The sequence below is a fragment of the Microcaecilia unicolor genome, chromosome 5 (assembly GCF_901765095.1).
Source record: "Microcaecilia unicolor chromosome 5, aMicUni1.1, whole genome shotgun sequence".
Taxonomy (NCBI): Eukaryota; Metazoa; Chordata; class Amphibia; order Gymnophiona; family Siphonopidae; genus Microcaecilia; species Microcaecilia unicolor.
Window position 1 is genome coordinate 144,107,947 of NC_044035.1, and position 14,469 is coordinate 144,122,415.

A 14,469-nucleotide genomic window follows, 5' to 3' on the forward strand; every position below is an offset into this window, starting at 1 on the left:
AATAAGTACCTGTATATAATATGTAAGCCGCATTGAGCCTGCCATGAGTGGGAAAACGCGGGGTACAAATGTAATAAAAAAAATACTCTGACTCCTAATCCTCCTCCATCCCCCACCCTTAAATTTGGCCATATTTATGAAGAAACTTATTCCATAATGCAAAATAAGTCTGGACTCGATACATAAAGATTCCATAGTGTATTTTGTTTTCTGCAGAACTTTTATTCTTTTGTGTGCCGTCTTTTAATATACAGTGCTATCCATTTACCAATTTGATTCACCCTATCATTGCAAAACAGAGAAATTGCAATCTCCAGGACATTTCCATTCTAGCTGATAAAAAATGAAATAAAAGAAACTAGGTATTTTGATAAGGGCAGGCCTGTGACAGACTGGGTTGGCCAAATGAAAGTGTTTTGCATCCTGTTACTAACACTGTGGTTGAACCTACTACTACTACTACTTAACCTGCTCTCCTAATGGTCAAACACAAGTCCCCTGTACTTTGGATATTATTGTAGGCTTAGGAGATGCTGCAATTCCTGTTTTTTCAACATCTATTCATAATCATTCCCTGGAAGCAGGATTCGTTCCTAGTTGTTTGAAGCAATCAATAATTTACCCCATCTTGAAAAAAATCTTCTGCAGACGTTACAGATATGGCAAGTTATTGCTTGATGTAATTTGCCTACCTTGGGAAAGATAGTTGAAAATCTATATTAGTGCAGCTGGATGAATTTTTGCGATTTAATGAAGTTTTACGTGTTACCAATGCAATTTTAGAAAAGTCCATAGTACTGACGCTTCCTAGTTTTTGTGCTCGATACATTGTCACACTCACACACACACACATGGAGTACTCAGGCTGCATATACTGCAGCAGGACATGTTTATCCACTCCTAGCCTAGCTGAGATAACATTTAACTATTTCTCTGACCTCATGTGCAACTTTCTTTTTAAATCAATCACCTTACTTTCTATCTCTTCCTACTTTCTTACCCTTCTATATGTTACATCATTGTTTTACCCTTCTCTATTACCTATAATGTTCTATTACGTATTGTGTTGACATTGTAAGTAGTATAACATGCCATACTTTGTATTGTTTTTGAATATTTTTACTGCTGTAATTGTCTATTGTTCATGTTTGATCTATTCTTACTGTACACCACCTTGTGAATTTCTTCAAAAAGGTGGTAAATAAATCCTAATAAAATTAAAAAACACACCTGGATAGGGGCATTAAGACATGGTTGTTAGTATTCCGTGCGACAGTTGCTTTTACATAGTAAATGACGGCAGATAAAGACCTGTATGGTACATCCAGTCTGCCTATCAAGATAAACTCATTTTACATGGTATGTGATATTTTATACCTGAGTTTGATTTGTCCTTGCCATTCTCAGGACACAGACCGTAGAAGTCTGCCCAGCACTGTTCTTGTACTAAGTTCTGAAGCTAACATTGAAACCCTTTAAAATGTACACTCCAGCCCATCGTTATTCAGTCACAATCAGGTGTAGACCTTAGAAGTCTGCCCCAGCACCGGTTTTGCTTCCTAATTGCCGGCGTCGCCACCTAATGTCCTCTAAGATTTCATGGATCCATTCCTTCTAAACAGGATTCCTTTGTGTTTATCTCATGCACGTTTGAATTCCATTACCGTTTTCATCTCCACCACCTCCCACGGGAGGGCATTCCACATATCCACCACCCTCTCTGTGAAAAAATATTTCCTGACATTACTCCTGCCCCCCCCCCCCCCCCTTCAACCTCAATTCATGTCCTCTAGTTCTACCGCCTTCCCGTCTCCAAAAAAGGGTTTGTTTGTGGATTAACACATTTCAAATATTTCAACATCTGTATCATGTCACCCATGTTTCTCCTTTCCTTCAAGGTATACATGCTCATGTCAGCAAGTCTCAGCCTCATAAGGTTTGCAGCGCAAATCCCATACCATTTTTGTAGCTTTTCTTGCACCGCTTCCAGTCTTTTTACATCTTTAGCAAGATATGGCCTCCAAAACTGAACACAATACTCCATGTGGGGCCTTCACAATGACAAGAGTGTGTGTTGCTCTGACCACTGTGCTCTTCTTGGTACTACCACTGGTTTAAATGCAAGAGCAGCTACTTCTGTTCTCGTGTTTAAACCTGGGGTGGTGCCAGCAGCCAAGCATGGCGGTCAGTGCAAAGTAACATGCTCTCAGGGGTCGATGATCAGTTCCCTGTGCTGTTTCTGAACAGCTCCATAAAATTACTGCCAGGACATTGCAGGGAAAAAACGCCCTTATGATCAACGTGAATAATGTGCAAATATAGGCATGTTATTAGTGTAAATCATAGGGGGAAATTGTGGGAGGTTTGTGCCTGGGCATGCGCTCAAGGCAGAATTCTCCTGCAGAAAAGAGGTTTGACAGGTCTCAGCAGGAGAAAAGCCCGGATCTGTCAGACCTAAAGCCAGACCCCCCCCCCCCCCCCAACCCACCCCCTCAAACATAAGGGGCTAGAAGTCTGGTGGACCCCCAGACCCTTCACCCCCCACTCTTATAACCCCTTCATCGGGAATACATTGAACCCTGATGGTCCAGTGGGACCCTTGCCTGGCCCGGCCTCACTCCCGCCTCCCAAAAAATGCTAGCCATGGTGGTCTAGCATTGTCCACCCTCCAGCCCCTGCATGCCTTTAAAAGAGTTTCCTAGCCTCAAACAAGAGAAAGGGACTAGCTCTCCCTCCTCCTGTGGGCACCGCTTCAAATGGTGGCACCCTGCCCAGTGCATCCTGGGATGTGCTGGGTGGGGCTTAACTGTCATATAAGGGTGTTCCCTTATATGGTGGTTAAGCCCCACCCAGCACATCCCATGCCTAGTTTTCGGTGGGGGGGGGGGGGAGCAGGCTGGGCCTGGCAATGGTCCCACTGGCCCACCAGGGTTCAATGTATTCACGGTGGAGGGCTGAGGGGGTATAGGGGTCCACCAGACCTCTTTGCCCTTGTGTTTAGGGAGTGGGGGGCCTAGAAGCATGCAAGGGCATGCTGAACAGGGTCTTCCTATCCTTCCCCAATGCCCTGGCATACCCTAATGCCAGCTCTGAACTGGCGTAGGGTTTTCCACAGGAGCAGCACCCTTATTTGGGACGCTGTCTGCTGATCATTGGGGAGGAATAATTATGACCCTGTTTAGAATGCATTTGCATGATCATTGTGTTCCAAGCCGGTGAGCTCCATTACTTCATGTGCTTGCCGGCTCTGAACATTTTGTAGTAGCAAATGTGGGTGCTAGACTGGTGCTAATGGCCTCTAGTGCCTGCATTTGCTTCTGAGCATCGGGGCCTCGCTGCTGTAAAAGGTAGAGTCTGCTGAGCAATTTTCAGCCCTTAGAATTTACATATGGGTAAATCCTTTTGAAAATTGGGCGCATATTGCATTCACTCTGTCTATTTTCTTTCCTAGGTAACAAAGAAAGGCAAATGCATTTTGTTGCTTTTTGTTTTTCACTTACAAAGCTATATGACACTTAAATATTAAAAAATTTATACCCCAGACACACTGTCTGAAAAATCTCTCTTTGGCCTTCAAAACTCACTGTTTGGGGCAGTAAATCTCTATATTTGGATAGTCCACCCTTGGCATCTTAGAGTGAAAAATTTATTAACTTACTCCAATAAAAAAGTATCACCTTATGTTCTTTTGTTTGTTTGACCTTTCTCTAAGTGCATTCAGGTGGACTAACATGGCAGCCAGACTACTTTATCTGACTGCAGTAGGAAAGGGGTGTCAGAGAAAGCTTATGGTAAGGTCCTCCTGCATTCTGTCTAGTGCTTGTATAAGTTTCATTGAGAGGAGGGACATGGTACAGTTGGATTCACGGTACACTACAAATTATCTGGATATAGGAAGGAAATCATTGAGATGTGTAATTGTGAGATTAGTTTAACTGATAACAAAATTAGAAAATGTGAACTGAACTAGTAAGATGGGGAACTCATTTCAGGGCAGGTGTTCAAGGAACAGTTCCAATACGCTCACACCAAAGTCAGGTAAATTGAAAATTGAAGTAAATGATTTCTGTTCTGTGGGAGGAGGGCAGGAGAAGTCTTGTTCCTGCCCTAGCAATGCTGGTACTACATACTTAGCAGGGACCAACTGCTAGGTAGAGTGGAGGGCTGGGGGAGGAGAAAGGAAAGAGGGTTGATGTTTCTGGAGGGCAGGCAGGGACATAAATGCCACAGCACTTTGTCTTTCTGAGAGAAAAATGTCTGAAATACAGTGCATTCCATTTTAGCCTGATTCCACCCTTCGAGAACATTTCAACCTTGCCAGATTTTTGAGTTTTCTTAGCTAAAATGGTCTTTTGAAGAGTGACATGGTGTAAGAAATTGGCAGGCAGCATATTCAGCCGTTTCAGCTGTGAGGTGAAGCTTACGCGCCACTGACTTGGCAAAACTTTGTGAGAGGAGGCCAAACGTTACCAAGAGTGGGTGCTGAAATGAATTTGACGTTTCTGGAGTTACAAAACAGATTGTTCTCATCATCCCAGAACTGAGAGCAAGTGATACAAATTCTCTTTGATAGAAGTGGCAACTGCTGAGTGTAGCAACCGAACATATGTAATTGTAGTAGTGCCAATTTGTATATGTACTAGTTTTACTGTAAACTGGAAAAAAAATGCACTTGTAAAACAATTCCTGTCAACTCATAAGTTCTCCTGAAATTGAATAATTCTAGTCAGCAATATCGGAGGTAATTGTATAAAGGACAGCTACAGTTAGGTGCTAGGATAATGTCCACTAAGTACGACTTCTGTAGAAGGGGATAGGGTTTGATATATGGCATTTCTGTGGTTAAAGTCAAAGCAGTTTACATATTATACACAGGTCCTTATTTTGTACCTGGTGCAATGGAAGGTTAAGTGACTTGGCCAGAGTCACAAGGAGCTGCAGTGGGATTCAAACTTGGTTCCCCTGATTCTCAGGCCACTGCACTAACCATTAGGCATTCTTAGGTCCTGTTATAAAGTATAGCGTAAGTTGACGTATATGCATTTTAAGTTCGACCATTTACGCGTGTAACTGACAGTATTGTAAAAGGTTAGTGCATCAGTGCTTGGCAAACCCCAGTCACGCCCTTTCCACATCCACACTGCTAGTAAAGTTACGTACTATAGCACTTAGTGATAGAATAGCCTAACTGCAAATGAGGGCCAATTAGTCCCAATTAATGTTAATATGGATTCACACCTAATTAGCCAATTAAGTTAAGTGCCTTTTATAACCTGTATGTGCAATTTTATAATCTATATGTGCAATTTTGCAGATGGGATTATAGAATGAAGGGAATTGTGGTTAGACTGAATTTGGGGTGATTTTTATATCCATGGCCCTTCAGCTATCCCTTGTCCCTTTGCTCATCACCTTTCATTTCTCCCAAGGTTAAAGCAGTTAAATTGGAAATCAGCATAGTGACGCCTTTGTTTTTTTCTAACTAGCACTCAGCTTTACAGATGGCTACAAGGATACAGTTCCTGAATAAGATTAGCTGCTCTTCTCTTGTTCAGTGTCCCTACACATGGTGGGGGAGGGTGTCACAATTTTAGTAATGCAGACCAAGAAGTCAGTGGGCAGGATTAAACCAAAAGTTTAACAGGTGAGTAATTCAGGCTATAGCTTTGCTTATTTACCACTTTTAAGAAAATCGTGTAGGGTATTGCCATAAAGACTGAATGTTTCATTCTTGTTTTTCTCTGCATTTGTCTTGAAAGCTAGCTGCTGTCCTAGCTGGATTCTTCAGAACATCAGCTTGTCTATTATTTTAGTTCACTTCCTGCTGCTTTTTTGTTGTCTTACCCCTTTATCTTCTTTTTTTGTTTTTTATTGTCCTGTTGTACTTCTTATTTTTATACATTTTTGGAATAGCATATGTGTACCTCCTAACCCCCCCTCCCCTCCTTGTTTTAAAAATCTCCTTCATACCGCTCTCCCTGTGGTTCATGCTGTATTTCCACTTTTATATGTGTCGATGTCATACCTGCATGGGGCTCGTACTGCAGTACACTGAGACATTTACATTAAGGAAGGCCAGGAGTAAGTAAGTAAGAGAGCCTTTCATTCTGACAACTTCTCAGCAGTGAAATAAAACTGAAAGTGGCAAAATAAAAATCTGAATGCTTTTAGCTGTCTCCTGAGCTTTTAGCTGTCTCCTGAATTATGTAAGAGAGATTCTGCCAGTGCTGCTGCTTTAAGTGGTGCATGTTAACCTGTAATTATACTGCAGACAGTGGAAGCTGCCACATCTGCCCTTCAGTCCATGCCGCAGATGACAGGTTGCTTAGGGTATTCCACAGGGTTCTGCAGGTGGCTTCGTGCCACAGCCTCTGGTAGCAGGGGATGATCCGTTACTTATGTCCTGAAGTTTGAGTCTGCATAACCATCACAGAGCAGGTGGGAGCTAAGAGACCAAAGATTGTCCTTTAACGCTGTTTCCTAGGACACTGCTTTGCAGCAGTTCAGTTCATGAAATGTAATTTGCTTTTCCCTTCTTTGTTCATTTTTTTTACAGTGCGCCTTCATGACAGTATTTCTGAGGAAGGTTTCCACTACCTCGTCTTTGACCTGTGAGTACCTCTGGAGCAAACTTTCAGGGCTGCAGTAACCAAAGGATTTATCCTGTTCTCTGCTGGTGAAAAAAAATCCAGATAAGCAGGGCTGCAAGGATCTGATCTATTTGAGGGATGTACAATGTGACTATGTGAAAAGAACATTCTCTCTCTCTCGCTCTCTCTTTATATCAGAACTAGCCGTTAAGCCCGTTAAAACGGGCGCATATTGGAATGGTTTTTTTTTCCCAAGGCCCCCCTCCCGTTGCAGCTGCAAGGCCCCCTGCCATCCTCCTTCCCTGCCAGCTCCAAGGCCCCCTCTGTCCCTCCCTCCCAGCTCCAAGGCTCCAGTCCTCCCCCCTTCCCAGCTGCAAGGCCCCCTGCCCTCCCTCCCTCCCAGTTCCAAGGCCCCAGGCCCTCCCCCCCAGCTCCCAAGGCCCCCTTCCCTCCCTCCCAGTTCCAAGGCCCCCTTCCCTCCCTCACAACTGTAAGGGCCCCATTCCCTCACAACTGTAAGGGGCCCCCTGCCCTCCCTCCCAGTTCCAAGGCCCCCCCCCGTGCCGTCTTCCCAGCCAGCTGGATGGAAGGCCCCCTTCAGTTCAGCCCTCCCAGCTCCAAGGCCCCCCCTCCTGAGACCTCCCATGTCCCCTCCCCCCCCCCAAGGTAGCCCCTGTCGCCCCCGCCCCCCCTTCACCCGGCCCGGGCCCTCTCTTCGTTATTCAACTTACAGCAGCGCCAAAACAGCAGCAAGCAGCAGCTCCCGTTGGCCTTCCTTCACTGCCTGTGCCTCGCCCTCGTGTGACATCACGTCGGCGAGGGCGGGGCACAGGCAGGGAAGGAAGGCCGACGGGAGCTGAAGCTGAGCTGCTTGCTGCTGTTTCGGCGCTGCTGTAAGTTGAATAACGAAGAGAGGGCCCGGGCCGGGTGAAGGGGGGGGGGGGGGGTGGCGACTCCGGGGGGGGGGGCGGTAGCGGCTACCTTGGGGGGGGAGCGGTAGCGACATCAGCGGTTCCCTCCCTCCTCTTCCGCGCAGTTTCCCTCTCTGTCCCCCCCCCCCCCCCCCCCCGTCATCACGTCTTGACGCGGGGGTGGGACAGAGAGGGAAGTCTCTACTGCGCATTTGCAGGTGAGTCGGTCACTTGCCATTTATAGGTTTGATGGTGTACATCTCTGGTAAATCACTCTTTTCAGGCAGTGTTAAATCATGGTATATCAAAATTGGTAATAAACATATAGATTTCCTGCCTGGTCACCTTCCGGGAACTTTTTTGAACTGTGGCTAATTGTCAGAATGAAAGGTGAAGGCAGCTGCTGGTACTTTTTGTTTTGTTTTAAAGAAAACTACCATGGTGTGTATTCTAATTGGTAAATCTACACATTTTTGTCTTACTAGTGTAGTATACTCTCCTTTGGTAAATGAGCCTCTTTCCAGTATTATCTGGAAAGTGTGCTCTAGTCTTCCACAGTAATTGATGCTTTTTTTTTTCAGTGTTCTAGATGAAATATAATATCCTTAGTATATATATATATATATATATATATATTTATTTTATTTTACAAGAGCTATATTTCAGTACAAAACGTAAGTAATGAATGTGGAAGCAATATAATCACAACATTTCTGTAGAAACATAGAACCCGATAACAGATAAAGACGATACGGCCCATCCATTCTGCCTGCTCAATTCTAATATCTCTTCCTTCTCCCTCAGAGATCGTCTGTGCTTTCTTGAATTCTGATGCAATCCTGGTCTTCACTACCTCCATCAGGAGGCTGTTCCATGTGTTCACCATCCTTTCTAGAAATAAATATTTCCTTAAATTAATTTTAAATCTATCTAACTTTACCCTAATCCCATGGCCTCTTTCTAAAGCCTCTTTTGCCATTGAACAAAGCCTGCCTTCGTTGTATTTGTATTATGAAAATATTTAAATATCTTGATCCCCTTTCCCATATTAAAACCTACTTCCTGGATCAATTTCTGCTGGTTTATATCCTTTTGAAGTTGAGACCTCCAGAACTGTACTCTTAACCAGAGACTTACTCAAAGGCAGTAGACCCTCCCTTTTCTTGTTGGCCTTTGCTCTTCCTATGCACCCAAGCAAATTCTGGCTTTTTGTACAGTGGGGGAAATAAGTATTTGATCCCTTGCTGATTTTGTAAGTGTGCCCACTGACAAAGACATGAGCAGCCCATAATTGAAGGGTAGGTTATTGGTAACAGTGAGAGATAGCACATCACAAATTAAATCCGGAAAATCACATTGTGGAAAGTATATGAATTTATTTGCATTCTGCAGAGGGAAATAAGTATTTGATCCCCCACCAACCAGTAAGAGATCTGGCCCCTACAGACCAGGTAGATGCTCCAAATCAACTCGTTACCTGCATGACAGACAGCTGTCGGCAATGGTCACCTGTATGAAAGACACCTGTCCACAGACTCAGTGAATCAGTCAGACTCTAACCTCTACAAAATGGCCAAGAGCAAGGAGCTGTCTAAGGATGTCAGGGACAAGATCATACACCTGCACAAGGCTGGAATGGGCTACAAAACCATCAGTAAGACGCTGGGCGAGAAGGAGACAACTGTTGGTGCCATAGTAAGAAAATGGAAGAAGTACAAAATGACTGTCAATCGACAAAGATCTGGGGCTCCACGCAAAATCTCACCTCGTGGGGTATCCTTGATCATGAGGAAGGTTAGAAATCAGCCTACAACTACAAGGGGGGAACTTGTCAATGATCTCAAGGCAGCTGGGACCACTGTCACCACGAAAACCATTGGTAACACATTACGACATAACGGATTGCAATCCTGCAGTGCCCGCAAGGTCCCCCTGCTCCGGAAGGCACATGTGACGGCCCGTCTGAAGTTTGCCAGTGAACACCTGGATGATGCCGAGAGTGATTGGGAGAAGGTGCTGTGGTCAGATGAGACAAAAATTGAGCTCTTTGGCATGAACTCAACTCGCCGTGTTTGGAGGAAGAGAAATGCTGCCTATGACCCAAAGAACACCGTCCCCACTGTCAAGCATGGAGGTGGAAATGTTATGTTTTGGGGGTGTTTCTCTGCTAAGGGCACAGGACTACTTCACCGCATCAATGGGAGAATGGATGGGGCCATGTACCGTACAATTCTGAGTGACAACCTCCTTCCCTCCGCCAGGGCCTTAAAAATGGGTCGTGGCTGGGTCTTCCAGCACGACAATGACCCAAAACATACAGCCAAGGCAACAAAGGAGTGGCTCAGGAAGAAGCACATTAGGGTCATGGAGTGGCCTAGCCAGTCACCAGACCTTAATCCCATTGAAAACTTATGGAGGGAGCTGAAGCTGCGAGTTGCCAAGCGACAGCCCAGAACTCTTAATGATTTAGAGATGATCTGCAAAGAGGAGTGGACCAAAATTCCTCCTGACATGTGTGCAAACCTCATCATCAACTACAGAAGACGTCTGACTGCTGTGCTTGCCAACAAGGGTTTTGCCACCAAGTATTAGGTCTTGTTTGCCAGAGGGATTAAATACTTATTTCCCTCTGCAGAATGCAAATAAATTCATATACTTTCCACAATGTGATTTTCCGGATTTAATTTGTGATGTGCTATCTCTCACTGTTACCAATAACCTACCCTTCAATTATGGGCTGCTCATGTCTTTGTCAGTGGGCACACTTACAAAATCAGCAAGGGATCAAATACTTATTTCCCCCACTGTAGTCCCCTTGTTTACCTGTTTGGCCACTGTAGGATAGTCAGATATGTTCACCCTTAGGTCACGCTTGTTTTTGTACATAGCTTCAGTCCACCTATACTTTCCTCTTCCTTGGGTTTTGAAACCCAAATGCATGACACTATATTTATTTATTTTTTTTTTTTTGTTACATTTGTACCCCGCGCTTTCCCACTCATGGCAGGCTCAATGCGGCTTACATGGGGCAATGGAGGGTTAAGTGACTTGCCCAGAGTCACAAGGAGCTGCCTGTGCCTGAAGTGGGAATCGAACTCAGTTCCTCAGTTCCCCAGGACCAAAGTCCACCACCCTAACCACTAGGCCACTCCTCCAGTCTTAGTGTTCAGTCTTAGCTGCCAGTTAGAGCATCCCTCAGACTCTCCAGATCCCTTCTTTCTTCTTCCACCCCTGTTGCAGATTTTGGTATCATGTACAAAAACACCAACCTTTTCCGATAGCCCTTCTGCTATAATGCTTATGAAAATGTTGCACCAGAGTCAGATCTCTGTGGCACACCACAAGTAGATTCCCTTTCCTTGGCATGAACTCCATTTACTTCTTCTCACCTTTGTCTCCCTGCAGTTCAATCGGTTTCTAACCCAGTCAGTCACACTTAGGTCCATACCAATGGACAGCCCCTGCTTCTTGAAGCAATACAGTCAAACTGACAAATGAAATGTACTTCGCCACTTTGTTTATAGTTCTTGTTGCAAATTCATTTTTTTCAGTGTACACTACTTTTGATAAGTCAGAGCATTTTTTTTCCAAGCTGTTGGAGTGTCCATCTTTTCAGCTTTGTCCTTGCCAGCTGGCTGGTGGTAGTCCTGTTGTGAATTTGGCCTCATTTCATGGTATTTCCCAAGATTTGTAGATAACTTAGTGACACATTAATGTCCTGTGATGACTCTACTTTAAATTTTCCAAAATGTGTTTTTAAAATGTAAGTAAATGTACTAATGCAGTGGAACTGGAAAAGGTACAAAGAAGGGTGACCAGGGTGATTAAGGGAATGGAATGAGTCTCATATGAGGAAAGGCTGACGAGATTAGGGCTCTTCAGGTTGAAGAAGGAATGGCTGAGGGGGAGATATGATATAGTGGTCTATAAAATCCAGAATGGAATGAATCGGAAATGTGAATCGATTTGTTTACTCTTTTTTAAAAGTACAAAGACTAGGGGGCACTTCATGAAGTTACATAGTCGCACATTTAAAACAAATTCCTATTTTTTCACTTAACTAATAGTTAAGCCCTGGAGCTTGTTGCCAGAGCAAGTGGTAAAAGCAGTTAATGTAGCTGGGTTTGAAAAAGGTTTGAACACATTCCTGGAAGTGATGTCCATAAACATAATTATTAATGTAGACCTGTGGAAAGCCACTGCTTATCCCTGAGGTAAAGTAGCATGGAATCTTGCTACTTTTTAGGACTCGACCAGGTACTTGTGATCTGGACTGGCCACTGTTGAAAGATACTGGGCTAGATGTACCCTTGGTCTGATCCAGTACAGCATCTCTTATGTATTTCAAAAATATAGTCAAGCTTGTGTGATCCAGAGACCATTTCTTTTTCACATGGGTGTGGAGTAGATAATACAATTGTATAGTATCATATGGTTTTATAAGAGGAATGAAGGACTTTGGTTGTAGTTCTGTTTTATCAAAGTAATTTTTTAAAATTGATCTTTATTACATCTACGCAAAACAACAAAGCAACAAAGCAGACCAGAAGGCAATACAACATGGTGATTTTCAATTTTCACCCCTCCCACCACCACCACCCCTACCCCAACCAAATAACACAAACCAAATGGGTCAGACCGCATGTGTTGATTCTTCACGTCAAGCTGAACCGACAGTCATGACGCACACAGACAGTTTTACCCCCCTCCTCCCAAAACAAGAACTTCAAGTTACAGGTTCAACAGATAATTACAAGTATGATGTGGCAAATGATCCCACACTGGGGACCAAATTTGTTGAAAGGTTTTCCACACCTTAGGAGAGATCCGTCCAACATCAGTCTCTCCAGTCTCATTAGATGAAAGAGTTCATTCTTCCAGGCAGTCACTGAAGGGGCAGCAGCCTTCCTCCAGCACATCAATATGCACTTTCTGGCCAAAAAAAGGCCTTGTGTAAAAGAAGATAAGGCCTAAAGAAACAAAATTAAAGAACAGTTGAATGTCTGCTCGAAGCGGTAAGACATCTACCCAAGATCATAGACTGGTAATTCAGCACCTGCACCCAAAAAGGTTTTATCAAGGGACATGTCCAGAACATATGCACCAGCATAGCCGGCTCAGCTCCATACCATGTGCATTCAGCCATGTCTGTCGAGCCACATACACCCGATGAGGGGAAATATACTGGTGGAGCAGAAATGTATTCTGTTGTTCCTTAAAGGATACAGTACGAGCAAGATGCTTCAAATGTTTCATGAACAACTGAAGCTCATCACCCATAACCCTCTCATCAGGTTGTAAATTCAGATTCCAAACTCCAGCCAGAGTGCCATAGCCCCAAGCAGGTGCCAAGCTATGTAAGCTGATCTGATAAAATGATACACCTGCCTTAGTTGTTCGAGTCAAAAGTAGTGTCTCAGAGATCAAATTCACGGCATCTTCATTCAAAGTAGATTTATCCAGTACACTAATATAATGCAGCACTTGAGGATATGCTAGCCAGTTTATGATGCACCTTCTTCAATGGAAAGTCATCCCCGCAATCATCATATTGGTACCCTCCCAGGGCTAGAGCCTCGGATTTACAAAGATTAAGTGCCAAGCCAGAAACTCCACCATGGGACTGCACCAAGTGCAAAAGCCGATGCAATGAGTGGTGTGGGTGAGTGAGGACTCACAGCACATTATCAGCAAAGGCCATACATTTCACTTCTTCCTCACCAATAGTGAGGCCACTGACCACAGGGTCTGCCTGCAATGCAATCAAGAGGGGCTCTAAAGTGAGAATGAATAACAATGGTGACAAAGGGCACTCCTGATGGGTGCCCCACGCCAAAGAAAAGTAATCAGTGAGCCCCCCCCCCCACCCCCATTGACAAACACAGCTGACACAAGGTTATTATATAAGATTTTTATGATATCCAAGAAGGGCTCCCCAAAACTATATCTAATAAAAGGAATCGATAACCCCAGTACACACAATCAAATGCCTTATGGGCATCCAGACTTAACTAAGAAACAGCGAAGGAATATTTCCAGTAGCACAATACCCCATAGCTGCCATAACCTTACAGACATTCCAAACTGCCTGTTGGGACTGCACAAAACCTACCTGATCCTGATGGATAAGATCTGGAAGCAGACCCGCCGTTTGAGTTGCCATCTTAGCCATCAGTTTCACTGTAAGCAGAGGGGAAGGATGCTGAGGGAAAATAGATTGTGGACATGAGAGAAGAAAATGTTAAGTGGGCAGGAGGAGATCCTGGAAAGACGGTAAAAATAAAAGAGAAAAGCAGGAGAGAGAGAGAGTTGGATCAAACTGAATGGAAAAATATGATGCTTAGACAACAAAGGTAGAAAAATATTTTATTTTGATTTTATTAATTGAAATGTGTTAGCATTTGGAAATGTGCATCTTTGATATCTTACATTTCTAGTATTGCTTTATATCCAGATTCTGACTTTTTGAAGGTTCCAGTTCAGTTTTTGCCTTCATATCTCTATTAATGGTTTGTGGTCTCTTGTTTCATATTTGTTGTAGGTCTGCTTGTGTTTTGCTCGTGTGACCAAGGTGCAGTATTGTGTTAACATGCAGTTTCCGTGTAGAGATCTGTAATAGCTCCATTTGTTCTGTTTTCTGATCAGGTAGTGTAATGGTGTTTGAGGGCATGGTGTAATGTTTACAGTGCTGCATTTCCCCCTGATAAAGATATTGCTCTTTGAGTCCTGGTAGTTAGTGCTATTTTGGTATGGTAAGGTTCTGAGTTGTGTTTTTGCACCAAGTTTGTGCATAGTGTTTTGCAGTGGAGGGACTGTATATTGGCCTTACTGAGATGACATCAAAACTTTAATATAATTTTACAACAACATAAGTATTGTCATACTGGGAGAGACCGGAGGTCCATCAAGCCCAGTATCCTGTTTCCAATAGCAGCCAATCCAGGTCCAAGTACCTGGCAAGATTCCAA

The 14,469-nt window shown here is 43.9% G+C and overlaps 1 protein-coding gene across 8 annotated transcripts in view; it reads left to right on the forward strand.

Moving 5' to 3' along the window:
• Window positions 1-14,469, forward strand: part of CAMK2G (calcium/calmodulin dependent protein kinase II gamma) — a 563,068-nt gene that overhangs the window by 258,479 nt on the left and 290,120 nt on the right. For all 8 annotated transcript variants that reach the window (XM_030203383.1, XM_030203382.1, XM_030203385.1 and 5 more), the window contains exon 4: window positions 6,557-6,611. In XM_030203383.1, the coding sequence (XP_030059243.1) occupies window positions 6,557-6,611 (55 nt within the window). The remainder of the gene's footprint in view (window positions 1-6,556; window positions 6,612-14,469) is intronic.